Source organism: Dermochelys coriacea, chromosome 1 (genome assembly GCF_009764565.3).
Source record: "Dermochelys coriacea isolate rDerCor1 chromosome 1, rDerCor1.pri.v4, whole genome shotgun sequence".
Taxonomy (NCBI): Eukaryota; Metazoa; Chordata; order Testudines; family Dermochelyidae; genus Dermochelys; species Dermochelys coriacea.
The window spans coordinates 32,149,758-32,175,635 of NC_050068.2; the positions used below are offsets into that span (position 1 = coordinate 32,149,758).

Consider the following 25,878-nt stretch of genomic DNA (forward strand, 5'->3'; position numbering starts at 1 on the left):
AAGTTCCTCAGCATGTTTGCACTCTCAGTCCCATTCTGAACTTTTTTTCTTATTGTACCAAGACTATAGTGCTCAGTGGCACAGTAAGCCTTTTCTGTGCAGAAAAGAGGTATATTTTTTATACACTGGCCTCTTGCAGTTTATTTACTTTCAATAATTTCCAAACGTGAAGGGTGAGTTTTCAAGAGGCACAAAAGGGAATTAGTGAAAGTCAAACTGAGCTGGGCACCCAACTCTTCTTTTATGTCTTTGGGAAAAAAAAAAATCTTACCCTTAGTATTTTACCAACCAATCCAAGATGAAAGAACTTGAGATAGCAACAGAAGAAAAACATCTGTCCTTTTATCTTTCTACATTGCCTGTTCATTTTCCCCTAAAAGACCAGCTGTACTCTGATATGCATAATGATAAACATACCTAGATTGTATTATTTCATATTTATTACTTAAAAAGGGAAAACAACTAATAATGCAATTAAATGTCATATGATTTTGTTTTATTTGTAAAAGATGAATCACAATTCTTATGCTGGTATGACCATGACAGGTTACCTGCGTTTAAAGATATATTGGACACTTTCAGTCAAATATTTAGGGTGAATAAAGAAGGCATCAATTCTTTAGTGCACATTCCGACTCACCACAAGTGTGTAAAGATCTAGTGATACATCCAAATGCATCCATAATTTTAAGCAGCATAGTATAACATGTATAATAATTATCACTGTGATTGCCTCTTAAAATAAAACCAGTCCTATTTTCTCTCAAAGAAACAGGATTCTTCTATTCACTGCTAGCAAGTAGAGAAATTTTTCAACACTGTAAAAAACTTATTCTAGCGAAAAACTAAATGACAAGATTTGGAGTTGAATCACTAATTAATTCAGGGAAGTTCTGTTATGCAGGAGGTCAGACCAGAGGATGACAGTGGTCCCTTCTGTTCTTAAAATCTACTAATCTGTTTCAAATGGGGTGTGTGTGTGTTAGGGCAGGTCTACACTACAGGGCTCAGCTCACCTAAGTTACACAACTCCAGCTACGTGAATAACATAGCTGGAGTTGATGTAGATTAGGTCAACCTTTTGCAGCGTCTACACTGTACTGGGTCGATGGGAGAAACTCTCCTGTCGATTTACCTTATGTTTCTCATTCCGGTGGAGTACCGGAGTTGACGGGAGAGCGATCGGCAATCGATTTAGTGGGTCTTCACTAGACCAGCTAAACCGACCCCCAGTCATGCGTCGATCCTCTGGTAAGTGGAGACAAGCTCTTAAAGCTTACCTAGATTGTAAATTGTTTGAGCAGAAATGGTCTTTTTGTTAGGTTTGTACAGTGCCTAGCACAATGAGACTTTGGCCTTTACTTTACTTGCTATCACAATACAAATAATAATAAAGCTAGTAACTCTACAGGAAACCTGCATTTAAGAATCATCTAGAGTGTGAACACAATTCATATTTGACAATGGTTTCATATGTGATGTCAAGCTCCTGCTAAACCCAGGGTTGTGAGTTCAATCCTTGAGGGGGCCATTTAGGGATCTGGGGCAAAAATTGAGGATTGGCCCTGCTTTGAGCAGGGAGTTGGACTAGATGATCTCCTGAGGTCCCTTCCAACTCTGATATTCTATGATTCTGTTGCAGACAGGATAACTGTAAAATACTACAAAAAGAAAAGGAGTACTTGTGGCACCTTAGAGACTAACAAATTTATTAGAGCATAAGCTTTCGATGAAGTGAGCTGTAGCTCACAAAAGCTTATGCTCTAATAAATTTGTTAGTCTCTAAGGTGCCACAAGTACTCCTTTTCTTTTTGCGAATACAGACTAACACGGCTGCTACTCTGAAACCTATAAAATACTAATCTCTGTTCCCTCTTTCATTCATGCCTATGCTTGCATGCCTGACTAGGGATTCTGCAAACAATGAAATTAAAACATGCACCATTTCCACCACTACCCAAGACTACCAGGCTTTGGTAAGATTATGTTCTGTTCTTCCTTTTTTGTGTACCCACTATTGAATCCTTAAGTCAAAATGCTAACGGCTATGGAGAGTGCAGATGGAGTTTTATCTGTATGAATCACCACATTCTTCAGGGCAATATTCAAGACACAACAGGAATTTCTAGTAATGAGCCAAGTGAGAATGTTCACAGCCCATGCTCACCTCCCTGATTGCTGCAGGTCTCAGGGCTACTTGGTAATCACCAAGATCCACAGAAATAGGAGTACTTGGAACTTATTAACTGATGTAGAAGTAGCTGTTAAAGATATAATAACTCCTTGATTTACAGAGCTCTTTGAGGCAGAGACTGTTTTTTTCTTCCATGTTAGTACAGCACCTAGCTCGCAAAGGGGTCCTGGCCCATGACTGAGGCCCCTACATGCTACCACAATCCAAATAATAAATAAGTAGTAATCTACTTGTGATATTAAAGCAAATAATAAGTGACAAAAATAGACGAGTGGAAGAAACTAGACTTCCTTCTCTTCCCTCTTTCAAGTGTAAAATTTCAGAGGGCCATGACAACAAATTATTTTCTAATGCTTCTTCAACACACAGTGGAAAGTGGTATGATGTGCTAGCTCTCAACCAACCTTTTACAGACATGGTGAAACATGTTTGTGCCAAGCTCCCACAAGAAACAACTTTTGAGTTTCTCAGTTCTCTTGCCATGATTTGTTCTCTTTTAATAATGTCACGTTGCAACAACCCAACAACCCAAGGCTGGAATGTTGCAAATCAAATGAGATGGAAATTTGTTTTAGTAGCAGATTAAAAATTGCATAGAAAATTCATACCTTCAGCCCTGCTAAGGACGGGGCAGGGGTCTAGGGTAGGGAAGCATAGTTTTACAAGTTTCAGAGTAGCAGCCATGTTAGTCTGTATAAGGTTCTACGTCTACAGCTCCCACCCATTAATTATACAGATTGACTTATTTTACCATAATACACCTGGCAATATGAACCCTCTTGCTCCAACGGTAGAGCATTGAAGTCTGAATAACTTGTATTATAAATAAGGATTTAGGGGCCTCCAAGTAGGAATGGGATACGGACGCGGGTGGTACATCTTTAACAGATTTCAGAGTAGCAGCCGTGTTAGTCTGTATTCGCAAAAAGAAAAGGAGTACTTGTGGCACCTTAGAGACTAACAAATTTATTAGAGCATAAGCTTTCGTGAGCTACAGCTCACTTCATCGGATGCATTTGGTGGAAAAAACAGAGGAGAGATTTATATACACACACACAGAGATGTTTCATCAGATGCATTTGGTGGAAAAAACAGAGGAGAGATTTATATACACACACACAGAGATGTTCTCTGTGTGTGTGTATATAAATCTCTCCTGTTTTTTCCACCAAATGCATCCGATGAAGTGAGCTGTAGCTCACGAAAGCTTATGCTCTAATAAATTTGTTAGTCTCTAAGGTGCCACAAGTACTCCTTTTCTTTTTATCTTTAACAGAGTTACTCACTCTTACTGCCAGTATCTTGTTTGAACTGCAGTGTTTTGTGATACTGGCTCCATGGAGACAGCACACGTTTCCATGGTGCATCTACCCTGGAGCCTCATCGTAACAGAAATTTTTCTCTCTTTCCCTGCCCCATGACACACGGATTCCCACCTATTGTTTACATTCACAGGCTACTACAGAGTAGGAAAATTCAAACAAATATCCACTGCTTGCATGACAGCCTCTTCATTATTCTACTGCACTAAAATGGAGTGTGTTTGCTAAAGTTCAAAACGATCAAGAAGAAAATTAATCAAGGAGCTTTAGATTTTGTTTTCTTGATTCTTCTCTTCCTATATAAGCTTTCGTGAGCTACAGCTCACTTCATCGGATGCATCCGATGAAGTGAGCTGTAGCTCACGAAAGCTTATGCTCTAATAAATTTGTTAGTCTCTAAGGTGCCACAAGTACTCCTTTTCTTTTTGCGAATACAGACTAACACGGCTGCTACTCTGAAACTTCTCTTCCTATGGCATTGGGGAGCTCATGGCTTGTGGCCAGCAAGTTACCTAGAATGGTGTCACCTTTAATTTCACCAGTAAAATAAAAATCTATCTTGGGAGGTCTCTTAGTTGTACCATCCCATTGCAAAAATGTTAATACCCCCATGAAATGCACTGTTTCAATCACGGTCTATGGAGTGTTGTCTAATTTTTCTGTTTGGGTATTTTTGATGCTTGCCTATATAGTACCAGCAGGAAAAGGGTTATCAGACACTTACCACATGCTGAAATATTTGAAGTGGACTGTGTGATTGTGGTTGGAATGGATGTATTTGTAGCCCCTTCAAAGAAAAAAGAAAACCGTGAAAGAATGAACTCTTCTAGCATTAAAAACAAGCCATTTTTGTGCAACCATAATGTACTGCAATTGAATGAGCAAGTCCCAAGGGCATACACACCTTTTCTTCATGACCGCCATCTGTAGGCCACGACTGGGGTCATGGCAGAAAGCACAGTCACACAAAAGGTGGGTCTTGTCCTATTGCAGGCAATGACTATTTTGCCATTGATTTCCCTTCCAGCAGGATCAGGGCCACATTCCTTAAGTCCAGTGTTCCCTGTCCTTCATGGGTTGGAGCCCTGCTCACCTGCCTTTTTACTAATTGCCTCTTTTTTCTCCGTTTCCCCCTTCACTTCATGCTCTGTCATAGCTGTAGCATGTGGCCACATTCTGACTGCCTGGGTCTGGATTTTTGCATTTTTCCCTGTTTTGTTTTTTTCCCTAGTTTTGCTTCTGAATATTTTGGTTTTGTTTTCTCTCACAGCCCCCATCACATTCTCTCCTCTTCTGCATTTGATTTAGGCAAAATCTACAGTCAAAATAGTTTTCAGAGTAGCAGCTGTGTTAGTCTGTATTCACAAAAAAGAAAAGGAGTACTTGTGGCACCTTAGAGACTAACAAATTTATTTAAGCATAAGCTTTCGTGAGCTACAACTCACTTCCAATGAAATGAAGCTCACGAAAGCTTATGCTCAAATAAATTTGTTAGTCTCTAAGGTACCACAAGTACTCCTTTTCTTTTTTAGTCAAAATAGTAATGTCAGTTAGGGGTGCGATTTCTAATGAAATTTCTATATTGGCAAAAGCCCTAGATTAACAGTGATACTGGCATAAAAGTGTTTTTGCAAGTAGGGTTTATTTTGCTCAGGGAACTGGTATACAGTAGTTTATCACTTTTTGGCCATCAGAAGTTTCGTCTACATTGGAAAGGTTTTCTGAGATAGCAGTGCAAACCTTTTCTGATGCAGATTTGGCCTTAGGTCTCCATTTTCTCCTTACCTTCTTAGTCCTATTTTTAAAATTTATTGTTTGTATTACTGTAGCATCTAGGAGCCCACTGTGCTAGATGCTATATAAACACAGAACAAAAAGGCAGTCCTATTCTTTCAGATTTTCACTTCCTCTCTCCCAAATCTCTGCTTATCCCTTCTGTCTTTTCAGATCTCCCGCTCTCTACATGCTCTTTCCCATGGTCCCTCCAGCCCCCATTTTGGTGTGTCCGCTCTCCAGTCCTTATGTCTTAATGGGGCTGTTACTCTGCACCTATGTTTGGGGCTGTTCCTTCCCTATCTTTCCCACCACCAGTTTTGGGCTGTGTCCCTCTCCTCATTTAAGGATCTCTGAAGCTGTAGCTACCACATGTTCTTTCTCTCTTCTCTCATGTTGCTGGTTGTACACAACCACTGCCCTCCACCTCCTTCCATAGTGATTGCAGTGAGAGAGCATACTGTAAAGAGCTGCCTGGGGGGAGGGAGGGCTAGAGGTGGCAGGAGCAGGACAGAGAACCAAGCATGTCCCCCTTAAAAGGTCCTGATGTTCCTAAGGTTTGGAATCTCTCCTCTAAACCTCTCCCTTCCAAGTGATTCCGTAACAGCTGCACACAGGCAGTTAGCGTGTTAAGGTTTAAAAACAGATTAAGCAAATTACCCACAAGCAAGCATGTGCATGTACGCGCACACATGCACACACAGTTTGCTGTGTAATTTTTATAAGACTGATTTCCAGGCATCCTGTTTGGCACGTATAGAGCAATAAACAATGCTACAGAAATGCTACACGGGTATCCAATACTCAGAAAAGTGATATTAATTACTATATTTGTCTAGCCTACTGCATTTGAGAAATAGTGTGTGATCATTAATAATTAAACATACAGGGCCTGATTCTTCTTTTGGCGACAATGATTTTACACTTGCGTAATTCCACTGACACTAGTGAAGCCACCCCTCACTATCACAGGCCCTATACTGGGGGGCCGAGGAATGGGTGACCATGCACGCTCACTTGTGGAATTTCTTGCCTTCTGAGTGATTAACCTGTGCCACCTTGGTACTATGTTCTGACATGGGTTACATGCCCATGCATGGGAGTGAGAATCACCGACACCACCCCATGTGGCCTGCCTAGAACCTGGACCTGGGAGAGCTGCTGTAACTAGAGTAGGCGGGAAGGAAGTGGTTGGGAAGAGCAAGGAAAAGGGCAGAGCCTTGGCTACATAGCCCTCCTTGTTGGCCAGTAACAAGTTACAGCAGCAAGGAAACAGGGGAGGAACTGATTTTGGGATGTGCCTCTGGGTCAAAATGCTGCATGGGGTGGTGCTGCACATATACCACCCATTAGGGTGGATAAAAATCAATGCTCTAAAAACAAACAAAAAAAACAAGCAAGCGAGGAATTTTATTTAATTTGGATTTTTTAAATTTAAATTAAATACAGGTTTATTTAAAAAATATTTATTTAAAATTATCTTCAAGTTAACAACTTATGTTAAGGGTTACATTTATTATAATCTATTCAAATTATTTAATTAAATAAAAAAGAATATTAAGCAGCACAGTACACTCCTGTTTAGCCCTATTATCCAAACCTCTGCATTATCTGAACCCCTTCCTGGTCCCCCAACATGAGACACATGCTCTCTATAGCATGTCTCTCAGGCTGGGGGACCAGGAAGGGATACAGATAATATGGGTGTTCAAATAATAGAGCAGAGACCCCTATCCAGGATTGCGAGGAGGAGCAGGACAATGAGTCCCCGGCGGCAGCATGGCTCCTGCCTTCTCAATTATCTAAACTCCCAATTAGTCAAATGAAACCCATGTTCCGCATGCGACTCAGATAATTGGGAATATACTGTACACTTTTGCTGCCAAGTTTTAAAGGAAGTCAGACCACTGAATTGGTGGAAGTCACTGGCTAAGCACCTGGAACCAGGATCCGTTGATGTGCTAAACCAGTTTTTGACTGCAGTAGCCTCCTCTAGAAGTGCAGAGAGAATATTTTCTTCATTTCAATTTATTTAACCAGTTCTGTTTAATGATAAGTTCAGTCAAAGTTAAGAAGCCAACTACTCAGGAAAATTAAGACAAATCAATTAGCGCTGTGAAGTTAATTAGCATAAATTACATCCTAAAGAGGATTAAGCTACAGCGAGCTAAAACCAGTTCTGAATCAGAGCACCCACACAAGAGTTTAATTCACTTTAACTTCACAGCTTTCATTGATTCTGTTTTAACTTTTCTGAGCCTCCTCTCTGCAGCAGGGTCAGCCTAGTGCTAGCACATGGGCTACATACAACTGTTAAGAGAAAAAAGGTGAGAGAAAACAAACATGCACACAATAGAAACTGCTAAATTTGCACAAGTGATTAGGAGACTTGTGGTGGTTACTGATTTTTGTGACTTAGCAAGAAAACGAGCACAACAGAGGAGATCAGTGATCCTGCATGGCAAAACAGACTGTTTATTACTCTGACAAGGATAGTTTAGTTCTTTATATATGTGACAATACACCATAAAATACAAGTCCATGTCCTGTAATCTACTTCAGAAATACAATAAAGGCTTAGTAATAATGAAATCTCCATTCTTACTTCCCAGTAAAGATCTCAGAATGATCAGGCTTGCAAATCAGTGAGTTGAACTAGTTCCAACTGTATTTTAAACCTAAGGTACCCATACGGAGTGCAGTGTAGCAAGGCACTTTGATATTATGATGGAACTGATGTAAAGGGTAGAATACTTATTTACAATAACAGTGAAATTTCCCAGACTGGTTACGTGAAAGCAGCATGGGAGCAGAGTTAAATTTTTTTCCCCTAGAAAGGACCAAATCCTGCAGTTCTTACTCAGAGTGTAAGGGGGTGGGGAATTTGCCTGAGAGAGGCCAGCAGGGTCAAGCTTCAGTTTCCCTGAGAGTCCAAAGAATGGATTTTAATTCTGTTAAAAGTTAATTTATTGCAATAGTTTTGTCTCTGCTAATGTAATAACCACAATTTATAAATTCTAACGATGACATTTTATATGCGAGTTCCATCATCTGCTTTTTGAATGACCTACTTTTAATTCTGATAAAAGTGTATTCATTATCTGATCTACCAGCTATTTTATCAGTCACTCTGCTGTTTCCCTTTGCTAGTGTCATCTGTAGATATATCTTGAAACATGACTGTTTGTGGTGTGCTCTGCTGAAGTGGATGAGCTGCATCAAGCTGGCCTAGCCTGAACGAAAGAATGTTTCCTGTGGGGATCTAAGATGGTGTCTGTCACAATGATTTATTCCCGTCTCCTGAAAACACTTGTAGTCTATACCACATGCAGTGTCAAATCTCTGACACAAGCTAATTTGGATAGACCAGAAACAAAAACTTTCATACACAGAGAATCAGTCGGTTGTTCCAATTTTAGGTAGAAAGGGTCTCCGAGTAATTTCCAACAGCTATTTCTATGAGTGTATCGATGAAATTGAGTGTGATAGCGTATATATAGAAAGTGGAAACCTTCATGTGTGTTAAACCTATGCATAACTAGAGGGTTGTACACTTTGTTGTTTCTGTAGGCTAAGCTCACAGCACACACCTGGCTCCTTGCATTCTTCCATCTCCGCCACAACCTCCCTGTAAATCTCAACCTGCCATCCCTCTCTATTTCAGGGACTCTCTGTAACCCCAACATTCCTCCCTTATACAGTAGAATCTTAGAGTTACAAACACCAGAGTTTCGAACTGACCAAGCAATCAACCACATGCCTCATTTGGAACCAGAACCAGGAAACAGCACACAGCAAATACAGTAGAGTACTGTGTTAAACATAAACTACTAAAAAATAAAGAAAAAGTTTAAAAAAAGATTTGACAGGTAAGGAAACAGTTTCTGTGCTTGTTTCTTTTAAATTAAGACAGTTAAAAGCAGCATTTTTCTTCTGCATAGTAAAGTTTCAAAGCTGCATTAAGTCAATGTTCAATTTTAAACTTTTGAAAGAATAACCATAACGATTTGTTCAGCCTAGAGCTGGTGCTATATATAATCTCACATTATGGGTAGTGAGGATGAAGTTAGCTTTCATCAGAATCCCAATCTAATTTTACCAAAACTGAAGCAACTGGTAGGAGACAATGACAAGATAGGCTAGATTCAGCCCTGAGTCACTCAACTTCAACCAACATAACTCAGAATGCAAGGACCCTGGTGCTCCAAAGTTTAACCAGAACAACTTCTCATACTGTGACATCATGTTACAACAGAAAAAAGATATATTAGAATTGGAAAAAGTACAGAGAAGGACAACAAAAATTATTAGGGGAATGGAACAGCTGCCATATGAAAAAAGATTTAAAAGACTGGGACTTTTTCAGCTTGAAAAAAAACACGACTCAGAGGGAATATGATAGAGGTCTATAAAATCTTGACTGGTGTGGAGAAAGTGAGTAATGAAGTGTTATTCACTCCTTCACCTAACACAAGAACCAGAGGACACCCAATGAAATTAATAGGCAACAGGTTTAACACAAACTAAAGGAAGTACTTCTTCACACAACACCTGTGAAACTTGTTGCCAGGGAATGTTGTGAAGGCCAAAACTATAACAGGGTTCAAAAAAGAAATAGACGAGTTCATGGAGGATAGGTCCATCAAAGGCTTTTAGTCAAGATGGTCAGGGGTGCAACCCCATGCTCTGGTGTCCCTAGCCTCTGTTTGCCAGAAGCTGGGAGTGAATAACAGGGGATGGATCATTAGGTAATTGCACTGCTATGTTCATTCCCTCTGAAGCACCTGGCACTAGCCACTGTCAGAAGACAAGATACTGGGCTAGATGGACCATTGGTCTGACTCAGTATGGCCACTCTTAGGTATAAAAACACTGGGGGGAGGGACACCTCTTTCTCACTCCCACCTAAAGATAAAGAAAGGGAAGGTGGCTGTGACCACTCTGGGGCCCTAAACTCCCAAGTTGAGAATCTATGATCACAGGAGCGATCACAGGGCTTGGTACCAGCAACTCACAAGCAAGTGCACATGTTCATATGTCAAGCATAGCATTGTACAGTAGGGGTTTGTGGCTGGTTTTGCCAATGTTTAACATTTATAATGTGTCAATGTTCAGTTATCTTTGGATGTAGGGTGGATGAGGACACAAACACAGACTAGAGTTTTGTCTGATATAACTTAACTCTGCATTTCCCCTTTTTGTTTTTAAATGCAACCATAACTCTGAATCTCTGGGATTTCACACATTCATAAACTGATTTTTTTTTATTTTTAAACCATAATTTTCTAATAAAGTTTTCCCCTTAAATATTTGATGCATATTCATAATTTAGCAGATTAAAAAAAACACGATCAACTTGAAATCACAATTCTGTCTGAAAACCTATTTCTCTCTATTTTCTCACAGCCCATTTACTTTGAATATTTGACAGCATTTTGAGTACTGTCAGTTTCACACTTTCTAGTGTACTGTCAACTAGTGAATCATTTTCATCCTTGCTGAAATAGACAAACATCAACAGGAAAGCAGAAAAACCCGCACAACATTTTTGAACAGAATTTAGATTTTTAAAAAGTCAGAACATAATATTTAAGGGGTACTCTATTAGCAATTGACAATGTTTTAAAATTACCTAATATAAAAAAAGGTCTTTAAATTGACAGTGTTCCTTTATGTTACTCGTCTTGGAATAGAACTTGTAATTTCATCACTATATCATATTAACGGCCTGATCCAAAGCCCACTGAAGTCATCTGAATCTTTCCAATATCTTTGGATCAGGCGCTAACAGCTTATTTTTCTACACAGTCAGTTAAGCACAGCTCATAAAAATCACATTTCTCAAAAAAGAAAATGCTACTTTACAGTTCATGGAAATACAGATAATAAAAACAGAACTATCTTCTTACAACATTTAACCAATATTTGCCAGTCAGCTTGCTTACCAGGGTTTTATATTGGTTTACAAAGACAAATCATGCTGTTCCTTAGGTAAAACAGAACCTCCTGCAGTGTTTCATTGTATGACAGGGTCATAATGCATTAAAAAAAGACAATAGACAATGTTCCTTCAGAAGAGCATTTTTTTTATCCAAGGGAGAGTTGTTTTCTACTGACAGGTTTCAGAGTAGCAGCCGTGTTAGTCTGTATTCGCAAAAAGAAAAGGAGTACCCGTGGCACCTTAGAGACTAACAAATTTATTAGAGCATAAGCTTTCGTGAGCTACAGCTGAAGTGAGCTGTAGCTCACGAAAGCTTATGCTCTAATAAATTTGTTAGTCTCTAAGGTGCCACGGGTACTCCTTTTCTTTTTGTTTTCTACTGAAATGGAGACTTTAAAACCTGTCATATTCCTCCACCTGCTTTTTTAATTCTATTTTTCATTGCAGTTTCACCAAAGTAAACTCAGTGTAAAAACTTTTACTAACCATTTTAGAGTGGTAGCCGTGTTAGTCTGTATCAGCAAAACAAAACAAAACAAAAAAAAAAAACCCCCACCAAGGACTACTTGTGGCACCTTAGAGACTGACAAATTTATTTGGGCATAAGTTTTATGCCCAAATAAATTTGTTAGTTAGTCTCTAAGGTGCCACAAGTACTCCTTGTTTTTGTTTTTTTTTTTTAAACTAACTGTGTGTCTGTAAGACGAGAAGCAATTCAGGATTGCTAGACCAACTGATATTTCACTTTAGTTTCTGATGTCAGGTTTCTTTTTTGCAGATTATTTTGGTTACTTATTTAAACAAAATTATTGTGTTTGTGTGGGACTCCTTGAAAGTAATTTTTCTGGGATTCTGTCTATCTAGCTTTTTACAGCCATCCTTATGGTATGAATGTTTTCAGAGGGTTATCATTGTGGACCGAATCTGGTGCTTTCACAACTTGAGTTAAAAAAAACTCATCTGATGTGAGAAGGCAACAATCTGTATACTTGCAGGGATCAGCCACTTGAAGGAAACATTATTATAAGCACCAGACCAGTGCAAGACAAAAAGGGGCCCTTCCTTACATAGAAGGAACTGCACAACTGCAGAAAGAACAGCAGATACCAGTCTTGCCATAAATGTAGCACCGCCTTAGGGCATTTGCTGATCTTCAGCTGGGATCGGGAAAACTATTTCCTCCCTCCCCCAATTTATGACACTATACTACACAACTGGCCAGGAGTGTTATGGCTCCCTCCTCTCCTTTCTCTGACATCTAGTGTAGGCCCCTAGGATAGTTCACTAGAAGGAACTTGATCTAGGCACCTTGTTCCATTGTTCCAGTTGCTTCTGTCAGCTATGGTTTTGATTGTACTGATCCCATATACAAGTATCTCCTCTCCCTGTTTTGTGTCCAGATAAATTAGTATTTTTTGTTGAAGGGAAGAGGGGAGAGTGGAATTCAAAGCTGAACAAGAAAACAAAATCTAGGGGAGTTGTTTCCTTTTCTGCTTTCTTGCAATGTACAAGAAGGTTTGTTTGTTTGTTTGTTTTAAGGAAAGAAAGGGAGGAGGTTCTACTTGTTTTTTCACTTTAGGAGTATCAAAAATGTCAAGTCTTGTCTCCCATTTTGCTGGAGGTCTCCGTTAGAGGAATCAGAGTTATGGATTGGGAGCTTTCAGCTATAAATTGAAAGGGTTAGGAATTGATTCTTTAACAAAAGTCCTTTCTCTTCCAATCGTTTGTTAGACATTTGAATCAAATGCATCTTAATGGAAAGAGGGGAAGTGATTTTTATTCAGTCATGTTTTGCGTCCTTAGTATCTGTGAAATCAAAACCTACTAGTCATCCATAGGATCTTCCAAGAAAAACTGGGAAGATATGACCTGAATTTCCATTGTAAAGAAAGCAGCAGACTGATTTTTATTATTATTACTATTATTATTATTTTAAAAAAGGAACACACATTTTGGGCCTTTTTATACATCAAAACCTGTTTTCTTTTCCTTTGCAAGACACCTTTAAAACAGATAGATGGCTATTCTCTCCAATATCATAACTTTTTGGTCTGGTTTTCTGAGATTTTGCTTCTTTACTGACCAATGGGTAATACAGTTTTATTGCATCCGATGAAGTGAGCTGTAACTCACAAAAGCTTATGCTCTAATAAATTTGTTAGTCTCTAAGGTGCCACAAGTACTCCTTTTCTTTTTGCGAATACAGACTAACACGGCTGCTACTCTGAAAACAGTTTTATTCTAATACAATTTTATTCCGATTTCAATTCCTACCCTAGACATCTTGCAGGTCATAGAACAAACAGGTTATGAGATTATTTCTGCAATCTCAGTGCCATGGTTCAGATTTTATTAGGAAAAAAGTTAACAATGTAACCAAACAGTAAACATGATCAAACCAAAGGTAAACTGTGTGTTTGAAATGAGGGTCATTTTGGAAGTGTGCGCAACAGATTCCCATACTCTGTACTTTAGCTAATCCATCTGAAGTGGGCATTGCCTGAGGGTAAAAGCAAACCTGGTCCATTCCCTCCCTTCCTAAGGAAGTAAAACTTCTGTTTGGACATAGCTTGGCATATCGTCACTTACAGAGTGGACAAGATGTGCACAACTGATCCAATGAATATGATACCATCGCTCAGTAAATGCAGATCGTAAATCTTTCCGCACACTGTAAAACCGTAATCCTGATTGCAAAGTGTGATTTTGACACAAAGTAGCCGTCTACGCATTAGATTAGATCATCCTAGAATGGTGAAAAGCATCTTTTGCAAGTCTCTTTGAAAGGCACAACACACGTCTCCTATACCTGCATTTGATCCCTTACCTTAAAAAGCCCCAGTGCGCAAAACAAACTAAGATGCTGACTGCTCTAGTTAGAGACTAACGCCCCATTAGTATCCGCGTGGTATGAAAACATGCTTTTATAAACCTGCATGACCAGCGGCTCCCGGGGCTCGAATGAAAGCTGGATTTACATCTCACCAGGGCTGTCTCAGGCTTCGGAATGAAGAGGCAGTTCTGAACTGGGACCTGCGGGGCAATTGTGCCAGGACGAAGGGCTAGGTTTCTGAGCCAGCGGTCCGTGGCATCCCTCTGGCACAGTTTAGGGAGGCAGCAAGCCGGACCCCGGTGTCGGAAAAGGCTGAGTGAGAAACACCGAGCTAGGGTCACTTCCACTGGCCGGGCAGCCCCTATGAGGAGCACTCGCCAGACCGCTAGGTCTCCCCTGGGCTTTGCTCCGCCAGGGGCCCTTCACCCACGCGGGAGGGGAGCCCCCGTGAGCGGCCGGTTCGGGTCCCGCTTGGGGCACGGCGCAGGCACACCGGGCAAAGCCTCTTGCGGGCGCACCGCTACCCACGGCTCTGACTTACCGAGCGCGGCGAGACAGCCGGCGGCGAGCAGCAGCGCCGCAGCGCGCAAAGGGCTGGCAGCCCCAGCGGAGCGTCTCATGGTCCCTGGGGGGAAGGGGTCGGCCCCGTGCCTGGCCCTAGACAGCCCCCAGGGCAGGAGGCGAGGGCCGCGCGCTGCCGCTACCAGACGCTGACCGGCTGCGCCCGCCCCAACTCCGCGCCTCTCTGCGAGCAGCCGGGCGGAGAGCAGGGCCCCGAGGCAGGGAGCTCACGTGGTGGAGCGGGCGGGCTGAAGCGGCGGCTTCCGCGGCGGCAGGGGGCGGGGGAAGCGGTTCCCGCCCCGCTGCGGGGAGCCCCGCCGGCTCTCTGCGCCTCTGGCGCCGCGCCCAGGCCTGGGGGCTAGGGACCGAGCCTGGGAGAGAGGCCGCCGGTGGCCTTCCCAGGTGCGGCGCGGCCCCTTGGGGCTGCCTCCCCGACGTGCCCCAGCTGCCTTAGGGACGGCGGTGCAGGATTCAGGGTGAATGCAGCCCCTCTCCTTGGAAACTTCCTCTCCGCTCTGCGTGGCAGGAGCCAGCCAGCCTTCCCCCCCTCCCTCCGCCTCCAGCCCAGGGGGAGGCTTGTCAATCCCCACCACACCTCAAAAAGAACAGGAGGACTCGGGGCACCTTAGAGACGGATTTATTTGAGCATAAGCTTTCGTGAGCTACAGCTTATGCTCCAAGAAAGTTGTTAGGCTCATAGGTGCCCCAAGTCCTCCTGTTCTTTTTGCCACTACAGACTAACAGGGCTGCTACTCTGAAACCCCCACACCTCCGCCCTTGATTTCCACCCCCACCATGAAGTCAGCCAACCCTGGAAGGCCGCTGGGCCAGCGAGGATCAGCTGAGTGCGGCCTGCTACTCTGCCTTTGCGGGTCTGTCTACACAGAGCCTCCAGTCAGGGTGCTAGGTCTCTCAGAATAGCTGTGTTATAGATAGTACTTTTGGTGTGGGCTGGGCTCCAGCTCTGAAGTCTCTGTCCGCTGGGTTTCAAAGCCCAATCTCCAGCCCAAGCCACAACTTCAAAGCGCTGGCTGTGTACAGCTCTTTGTAGCGCACAAGCCTGATTCCTGCTAGCCGAAGTCTGTTGACGAGGCTGAGAGGGTTGCTCCAAACTGCTGTGTAGCCTGGTAGATCTAAAACTGTTTTTTACTGGTGATCCCTTTCACATTGCAAGCCTCTGAGTGCAACCCTCCCCCCCCCCATTAAATTAAACACACTGTTTAATATATTTAACACCATTATAAATGCTGGAGGCAAGTGGGGTTTGGGGTGGAGGTTGACAACTCGCCCCCGCAAGGGGTCCCAACTTCATGAGAACCCCTGGTGTAGACATACCCTGTCTGCTCCATTCAGGTTCTCTCTCGATATGGGGACTTGATCCCACAGATCCTTCTGTCCAGTCTGAAGGCAATATTTCTTGTGGGATAGCACTGATCAGGCCTTTTAATACACTGCAAGGGCTCAGCATATAATTGCATCTACCATGTTAGCAGTATTTCCATACCAAAGCATTGCAAAAATCACAGGTCAGGCCTCAAAAAATCATGCGATTTTAAAGAAATAATTTAATCTTGGACTCTTTAATTTCTAAATTTTGAGCCTTTCCAGTGACCTCAGGTCATATTTTCAAGCTTTTCTCTGCACACAAGGGCTAGAAACTTACTTTTTAAAGGCAAAAACTGAGTCACACGTAATTATGAATTAGCCCAAGAGCTAGGGCTTTGAGGAAGAACAACAAAAACTGAAAAAGTTGGCCACACTGGTTGGTAGTCACATGGAACCTTGTCCTGAGAAATTCTCAACATCTACAACTCCCACTGAAGGCAGTGGAAGTTGATGACACTCAGCCTTTTGCTCATTGCTTAGCATCTGGCATGCCGGCCTTGGGAGTTTATGGATATAGATTGTAGATTGAGAGCAACAGATCAGCAAGTGTGTGAGTACATTTCAAAATGCTAGCTACTCCCTGCCTCAGTGTGCACCTCAAACATGAGGAATGTTAGGAAATAAAACTATTTTAAGTTGTATTTCCCAATGGTTATATTCCTACAATTTGACTCTCCAGGCATGTATTACGACACATTTTTATGGCTTGCATCTAGGATGGGTCCCTTTGAGTAAGCTTTATGTGTGTCACATCATTTCTTTAAAAGAACAAACTCTCTGGGTACTGTGTATGCATGCATGCATGCATGTGTGTGTCTGAAGGGATATATCAAATGAATACCCTTTCGTTCCTTGATCTTACAATCTGATCCACCTGGGTGGAGCTCTCTTGATTCCTTCTATCTGTGTAGAATACCATTGAAACAAATATAGACACACAGATCTACGTGTGTGGATCATTTTTCAGGATTAGGACCCAGATCCATAAAGGTATTTAGGCTCCTAACATCCACTGAATTTTCATTCTGGGCCTAAGGCCCTAAGTCTTGGTGTCTGCCACCTCGGCCTGAGTTGGATTTCCTTCATTGCAAGTATACTAAGAAAGACGTGGCATTTTCCCCCCTACTTCTACCATTTTCTCTGCCTAAGTCATTTTCTCCTGTTTTTTGTTTTGTTGCTGAAACTTGGAATTCTCTCTTTCTTTTTTCTTTTTTAATATTGTTTTGAGTTTGAGAATGTTGCCTGCCATTCTCTTTTGTTCTACTCTTCCTTCACCTGGCCTGACTGCCATTGCATTGAGTCAGCTCTTCCTAGTCTCGCCTGTTTCCATGAGATGCTGCATTAAATGATGCAATACAGAAGACAGTTTGTGTTGGCCTACGTGAGACAGTGTTATATGAATGAATTTTTTTAAAATGTGTCACAGATTAAGAAAATAGTTAAAGGAGCCAGTGCCATGTTAGAGAAGATTTATCTGCAGATTGTGTTTTCCCATGAGTGCTGATTGATTTTAGGAAAGCCAGTGTTTATAAAAGATATGGGGAAATACATTACAGGGTATTTTTCTTTTGTCTACTATTACTACTACTACTAACAGCAGCAAAGAGATTATTTATCTTGGAAAGTTCTAGGCCAGTAGTCACCAACCAGTAGATCGCGATTGACTGGTTGATCGCAGAGCCTCTGCCAGTCGATCGCAGTCTCCGGCTGCTAAAAGTCCAGTGGTGCAGCAGTGCTAAGGCAGGCTCCCTGCCTGCCCTGGCCTCACTCTGCTCCCAAAGTGGCCGGCTCATCCCTGCGTGGGGAGGAGGGGGGGGGTCTCCGTTCCCTGCTCCCACCAGTAGCACTGCCCTTGCAGCTCCCATTGACCTGAAGGGAGGAGCAGCGCCCGGAGCCACATGCCCCCCTCTCCCCAGGGGCTGCAGGGACATGCCGGCAGCTTCTGGGAGTGGTGCGGGGCTGGAGCAGGCAAGTAACCTGCCTTAGCCCTGGTGTGCCATCGCCCAAGGTAAGTGCTGCCCGGTGGGAGCTTGCATTTCTTCTACACCACAACCCCCATCCCAGCCCTGAGTCCCCTCCTGGAGCCTACACCCCAATCCCCTGTCCCATCCCAGAGCCCCCTCGTGCACCCAAACTCCCTCCCAGAGCTTGCACCCCTCACTACCTCTACACCCCAACTCCCTGTCCCAGGCTCAGCCCAGAGGGCCCCCCCACTCTGAACCCCTTGACCTCAGCCCAGAGTCCACACCCCCTCCTGCACACCAGCCCCCGCCTCAGGGAAAGGGCAGGGTAGATCCTAGGTTGCACTTAAATTCAAAAAGTGATCTTGTGCTTAAAAGGTTGGAGACCACTGTTCTAGGCCTTGATCCTACAATGAGCTGCACATGGGGGCAAGGGTCCTCCTGCCCAAGCTCATACAGTATTGGGGTCATGTTATGTTTGAGTATGCTCTATGTTGTAGTGTTATAGAAGACTGGAGAAAATATTGGGTGGTTAAGAGGTGTGTGAAGGGGATATTGACATATCATAGTGATATACAAGGAGACTAGCTAGTGGGGACCTCCATGAAAGACCCCCTAAGCTTATTCTGACCAGCTTAGGTTAAAAACTTTCCCAAGGTACAAACTTTTCCTTGTCCTTGAACCATATGCTGCCACCACCAAGCGTGTTAAACAAAGAACAGGGAAAGAGCCCACTTGGAGACGTCCTCCCCCCCCCAAAAAAATCCCCACCCCAAGCCCTACACCCTATTTCCTAGGGAAGGCTTGATAAAAATCCTCACCAATTTGTACAGGTGAACGCAGACCCAAACCCTTGGATCTTAAGAACAATGAAAAATCAATCAGGTTCTTAGAAGAAGAATTTTAATTAAAGAAAAGGTAAAAGAATCAGCTCTGTAAAATCAGGATGGTAAATACCTTACAGGGTAATCAGATTCAAAACATAGAGAATCCCTCTAGGCAAAACCTTAAGTTACAAAAAGACACAAAAACAGGAATATACATTCCGTTCAGCACAACTATTTTACCAGCCATTAAACAAAAGAAAATCTAACACATTTCTAGCTAGATTACTTACTAACTTAACAGAAGTTCTGAAGAGCATTCCTGACCGGGTCCCAGCAAAAGCATCACACAGACAGATGAACCCTTTGTTCCCCCCACTCCCGATTTGAAAGTATCTTGTCTCCTCATTGATCATTTTGGTCAGGTGCCAGCAAGGTTATCCTAGCTTCTTAACCCTTTACAGGTGAAAGGGTTTTGCCTCTTGTCAGGAGGGATTTTATAGTTCTGTATATAGAAAGGTGTTTACCCTTCCCTTTATGTTTATGACAAGAGTGGATAAGGGCTGCTAAGGACAGAAGCAAACAAAACTGTATATAAGCAAATCTTATTGGAATCATTAACTAAGTAACCTTTTTTCAATAACAATTTCAAGTGGGTCACTTAGGCCTCAATAACGAAATGTAAGTTTGTTCTCCTCACCAATAGGGCAACATATTGTTGATCGAGAACAACAGTAAGGTGCAAATACCCTCTTTCTTCATCCTTCTTAAGAATATTTTGAACCAGGATTGCAGTTTTCATACTTTGCACACCCTGTTTAAATTGGCATCGACTCTACAGACTATTGTAGTCTGTTGTTGTTTTATGCCGTTAAGCAATCAGAACAAAAGACGTGCGATGTGAAAGTATTGTGAAATTTCTCTGCGTACTCGAGAGCGTTGTACATCATTCGCTATTATACTATTTGACTGAATTGTAGTCATTCTTCTGTCTTCTGAAGAGCTAAATATACTGTATAATGGGTTCTCAAACTTCATTACACTGTGACCCCCTTCTGACAATGAAAATTACTACACAACCCCAGGAGGGGGGACCAAAGCCTGAGCTCTGCTGCCCCGAGCTGGGGGGTGGGGGGGAAAGCTGAAGCCCAAGGGCTTCAGCCCCAGGTGGAAGGCCTGTAACCTGAGTCTTGCCACTCAGGGCTGAAGCCTTCAGGCTTTGGCTCCATCCCTGGGCGGTGGGTCTTGGGCTTTGGCCCTGGGGCCCAGCAAGTCTTATGCCAGCCCTGGCGACCCCATTAGAATGGGGTCGCAACCCACAGTTTGAGAATGGCTGCTTTATAAGAATAGCGGAAAAAAAAAATCTTTAGAAGTCCTTCCATGACTAATTTTGCAAGAGTATTTCTTTAAAGTTTTTTCATGATACCTATAAAGTTAAAGATGATGTTAACGTTTTTGTGGAAGAAAAATATAAAAGTTAGGAAAGCATGCCTTATTTTAAAGAGTGGAATGTGTGTAGGACTTTTATAGAATAGAAAGCATGAAAAAGTGTCATTCCTTGCTAGCAAACTCAAATTAAAGGAGAATAATTTCTATTTATGTAGGTCATTGTATAGCTCCATCAAAGTGACAGCTGACTGCAACACAAATAATGAATATTTTGTCACAGCACCACGGTGGTGCTATCTCAGTTTTGAAGATGGGGAGTTGAAGCAAAGAGAGATTAAGTAATTTATTCAAGATCACACAGACATTTGTGGCGGAGCTGAATTCGGATTCCTGAGTCCCATACCAGTGCTTTAACCACAAAACCATCCTATCTTCTTTTCACTCACTTTTGTTCTCTGTGACTAAGCCTCATCAGTCTCTAGTAAATTAAAATGTTAAAATAAAATTACATTTTTGTTATGGGGTAGTTTGACTATATAACATGCACCAAGTCAAAATAGTTTACAGTTTTATATTTCTGGCATTCTGTTATTTCTCTGATGTGCTCTGGTTCTTGTACAGCTTTCATCATTGTACGGAGTACCTTCCAGAAATGCATCTCCCCTGTGTTTTTATGGTTCAGTTGAGAATACAACAAAACAAAGCCCTTCTCTGTAATTTAGATTAAAATAATACCTGAAACTACATTGGCTAGGCTAAAAATTAAAAACACTAATAATCTCTTAGTTTCTCAGTGTCACAAGGTGACTGGCCTTTTAAGAGGAGATGGACCCAGCCCCACCAGAGAGTAGTTAGCTGCCTCCCAACTGAAGCTGTAGTGCCTGATGAAGAGCACCTGGCATATGTAAAACAAAAGCTCAGCTGAGGAGGACAGCTAGAATGGGGATGTGTTACAGGGAGCAGGAGGTCTCTAACAGATGCCCCTGATGTAGGGGAGAGGACTAAGGTGGCCAACTTTCCAATTTGTGAAAACCGGACATTGAGCGAACCTTCCCTGCTCTGTCTCTTCCCTCAAGACCCCACCCCTACTCCACCTCTTCCCCCTAAGGCCCTGCCCTGCTTTGCCTCTTCCCTCGTAGCTCTGTCCCCCACTTCTCTTCCCTCCCCCATCGGTCAAAAACTAGACGCCTGTAAACCCTAGAGAGGACCCAGGCTGGGGAGAGATTCCAGGGAGAGTATAAAACGACAGAAACTGAGCCCCCAAGAGGGGTTGTCAAGGTTCCTTCCCCACTCTGAACTCTAAGGTACAGATGTGGGGACCTCCATGAAAGACCCCCTAAGCTTATTCTGACCAGCTTAGGTTAAAAACTTCCCCAAGGTACAAACTTTGCCTTGTCCTTGAACCATATGCTGCCACCACCAAGCGTGTTAAAGAACAGGGAAAGAGCCCACTTGGAGACGTCCTCCCCCCCAAAAAAATCCCCACCCCAAGCCCTACACCCTGTTTCCTAGGGAAGGCTTGATAAAAATCCTCACCAATTTGTACAGGTGAACGCAGACCCAAACCTTTGGATCTTAAGAACAATGAAAAATCAATCAGGTTCTTAGAAGAAGAATTTTAATTAAAGAAAAGGTAAAAGAATCAGCTCTGTAAAATCAGGATGGTAAATACCTTACAGGGTAATCAGATTCAAAACATAGAGAATCCCTCTAGGCAAAACCTTAAGTTACAAAAAGACACAAAAACAGGAATATACATTCCACCCAGCGCAGCTTATTTTACCAGCCATTAAACAAAAGAAAATCTAACGCATTTCTAGCTAGATTACTTACTAACTAACAGAAGTTCTCAGACTGCATTCCTGATCTGATCCCATCAAAAGCATCACACAGACAGATGAACCCTTTGTTCCCCACCCCTCCCGATTTGAAAGTATCTTGTCTCCTCATTGGTCATTTTGGTCAGGTGCCAGTGAGGTTATCTTAGCTTCTTAACCCTTTACAGGTGAAAGGGTTTTTCCTCTGGCCAGGAGGGATTTTATAACATTGTATACAGAAAGGTAGTTACTTTTCCCTTTATTTTTATGACGGGTGGATTGCTTAGCCCAAGAGGAGCAGATGATTTTATTTTTGGTTTGTTTGGACTTTAATCACCTGGAAGGGTTGACTCTTATGTGACTTAGTACAGGGCTAAAGTCACCTCAGCAGCTGAGTGTGCTGAAAGATGTGTGGGATGGTGAAGACAAAGGAGAGGAACCGAGGCAAGGTGTCTACAGGAGCATGCTTCACCACAGGGGGGAACGTTCAGAGACTGCACCCTGCTACACTGGACTTAAAGGCCCTGATTCCAAAAAGCACTTCTAGTCAGGAAAGTGCTTGGGTCCCACTGAAGTCCTGAGGAGGGGTGCCTTGAGTGCATGCTTGACTGCTGTAGAATCATGACTTAAGTGAGATCAGAATCTGGTCAAATTTTAACCCATTTCATTAACGTGTTGTGCGCGTGCGCTCACACCCACACACGGACATTGCTCTCTAATTCCACTGATAATAATAGGATTGAGGTGCTTTTGTGATTTCTTCATTGTTTTGTGCAATGCTTTTACTTCTTCCACTTTCTCAGCAGTCTTAGCTTGTTTACATTTTTCCTGTAGTATTCTGTCACAGACTTGACCAGCTTTCCTCTGTTTGCTTACAATTTCCAGTTACTTCCTCCACTGCATTTTGTGTTGTGTCCTTGAATAGTTCCCATCCATTCTGTAGTGAGATTTCTTCATTGCAGAGTAGTGGCCTGAAACGCCCCCAAGTACTACTTTGTATGCCTCCCTCACAAAGTTATCCTTTAATTCATCAAGATCAAATTTGGCTCCAGTTGCATCCATCATTTTCTTGGACTTGAACTTAATTGTAACCTTTCCCACTAGTAGTTCATGATCACTACCACACTTGGAGGGTAGTGCCAACGGTGATTGTCTGTGCTTTTTACTGATAACAATGTGGTGTCAGGAGTAAGGCCCTCAGCTGTGCCATATTCCTGGCATCCTAACAAGCCAGGTAGGCAGCTTGATGGACCGCCCTGCCTGGTTGGCTGAAGAAGTTAGTAGGCTGGTTCTTAAACTCAGCAGCAGTAGTAGCTTGCTGGGTGCTCAGTGCCCATGGATTCTCTGCCTCCCTGTGCTCAGTTCTCACCAAGCCCTGCTCTTGCTCTGCTCCTCCACAGCTTCAGCCCAGATCCGGTCCTACACCCAGCCTTGCTCCTGCCTCAGAACAAGCCCTGCTCCTGTCTTCCCTGCCCCCGATGATCTGGTTCTGACCCTCAGCTCTGATTCCTGACTCTGACTCTGTCTTGATTCTTGGCTCTGGCATTTGGATTCTGACTCTAGTTCTGATCTTTGGACCTGCTTCTTGGTTTTGGCCCTGTCTCAATCCCTGGTTCTGGCATTTGGACTTCCACCATTAGGCATGACTCCCACTCTGACCACTATGCCTGACTGCCTACAACCCGGTCTCCTGACATGTGGTCAGTCTGGTTTGTGGTTTAACCATCTGCTGAGTTCCACGTAACCTTGTGCATGTCTTTGTGAGGAAACCAAGTATCACCAATAATTAGTGCATGTTATAGCACGATGGTTCTCAAACTGTGGGTTGGGACCCCTTTTTAATGGGGTCGCCAGGGCTGGCTTTAGGCTTGCTGGGGCCCGGGGCTGAAGCCCAAGCCTGAGCCCTGTGCAGGGCTCAGGCTTGGGCTTCAGCCCTGGGCTCAGGTTTCAGGCCCCTCCCACCCAGGCCTGAAGCCCTTGGGTTTCAACTTTGGCCCCTTCTGGCCTGGGGGAGCCAGGCCTTAGGTAGGCTCAGGCTTCGGCCCCCCTCCTGGCGTCACAAAGTAATTTTTGTTGTCAGAAGGGGGTCGTGGTGCAATGAAGTTTTTGAGAACCCCTGTTATAGCAAGTTCTTATCTTTCTCTATTATCGTTAGCTGGACCACATGGCATTAGGATAGCACTGTTCATTTGCTTACCATATCTGCCACAAATCTTTGCATTCATATCTCCCATTATCAGGATCATAGCTAGATCAGGAATCTCATCTACAATGCTATCTAGCCGTTGATAAATCTGTCCTTCTCTTCCTCTTCTCCTGCGTCTGTTTGTGTATGTAACAGCAGATCACAGTTGTGCATAGTTTATTGTAGGTAGTAGGAAACCTTGCTATGACAATCTCCTCAGACACCAGTTTCCAGCTGTTCGATGAAGTTACTGTTCTCTTGCCCACTGGTATAGCAACCTTATCTCTATGCTTCACTTGCCCACTTGAATGTCCAGAGTAAAGGACAGTGTAATTTCCAAGTGTCGACTTTCCTGTACCTAGGCAATGCATCTCCTGTGTGGCAGCAAGGGAAACTTGTGACAAGTATCGGAGATAGCCATGTTATTCTGTATCCACAAAAACAACAAGGAATCCGGTGGCACCTTAAAGACTAACAGATTATTTGAGCATAGGCTTTCGTGGGTCTGAAGTACATCTGAAGAAGTGGGGTTTTTACCCATGAAAGCTTATGCTCAAATAAATCTGTTATTCTTTAAGGTGCCACCAGACTCCTTGTTGTTTTTAACGGAAACTTGTAACTTCCTAACTCCTCTGTTACTAGCTGAGCCTGGCCTGACGCAAATAGAGTTCTATCATTCCAGCTCGCAATATGTGTAATGTGTTTAGCTGTTATCTGAAATCTATGACCATTTCTATTTGCTAGTGGATCAGAATCCATATAAATCAGTTTGGTTCACAGTACTGTTTCTATAACAAGTGAGTTTCAGATGTAATGTCTTGTTGGGCCAGTCTGCCCTGTCCAGGTCATGGGAATGCCATGTCATAGCCTACTGGCCTGCTAGGAACAGGTTTCAGCAGTTCCACCATCATCAGCTTGCCTTCCAGAAGCATTGCACAAAGCAGTGAATAAATCACAACGATTTAACAAGCAAAAGTTTTGGAAGGAAAGGGCTCAAAAACTAGAGGAGGCATCAAGAAAACGATATACAAAAAGGTTAAATTGCATGGAAACACAATCAGGCCAATGATGAAAGCAGTAAGAGAGACGACTGGTGAACTAGGTGCTGAGAATATGGAAGGAGCATTTTGACAAAGTGCTGAACCCTGTCACTGATCCAGATGCAAGCATTTTAGACATCCTAGAAAACAGAGCAACTTGCAAGGCAAAGTGGATATTAGCACTGAACTGTAATCAGAAGAAGAAATAGGAAGGGCAGTGAAGCAATTAGAAAATGAGAGCTGCAGGAATATACAATATAACTGCTGAGCTGCTAAAAGCTGGTAGGACGAGCGCTATCAGAGCATTAGAAAAAATATTCAAGAAGACATGGGGCAAGAAGAGATACTAGCTGAACGGTACAACTACTGCCTTTAAACAATCATGAAGAAAGGAGTTACTGATGATCCCTAATAATTATAGTGATGTAAGCTTATTGTCTGGGAAAAATCATGATGAAAGCAGTTATTAACAGATTAAGGCCAATTTTAGAGGAAATAGGCAAGGAACAGCATGGGTTTAGACCAGGCCAAAGTTGCATTAATCAGATATTCATGCTCAGATAGTTGATGGTGGGGGAAAGTGAAAATGTTTAAAGATGTTTGCAGTTTTCGTTGACTTCACAAGCATTTGATTCAGTTTGGAGGGAAGCAT

At 42.8% G+C, this 25,878-nt stretch overlaps 1 protein-coding gene across 3 annotated transcripts in view; it reads right to left on the bottom strand.

Moving 5' to 3' along the window:
• The window catches only part of TMEM123 (transmembrane protein 123), a 36,044-nt gene extending 20,910 nt beyond the window's left edge, over window positions 1–15,134 (bottom strand). The window contains exons 1-2 of one of the 3 annotated variants that reach the window (XR_005292018.2): window positions 14,605–14,883; window positions 4,241–4,303 (exon numbers count right to left, since the gene is read on the bottom strand). Coding sequence is in view for 2 of the 3 variants with exons in the window: in XM_038396248.2 (XP_038252176.1) it covers window positions 4,241–4,303; window positions 14,605–14,683 (142 nt within the window). In the remaining variant the exon portion in view is untranslated. Of the gene's footprint in view, window positions 1–4,240; window positions 4,304–14,604 lie in introns of all 3 variants that reach the window. The other 2 variants (XM_038396248.2, XM_038396262.2) reach the window with 2 other exon arrangements.
• Window positions 15,135–25,878: the final 10,744 nt, after the last annotated feature.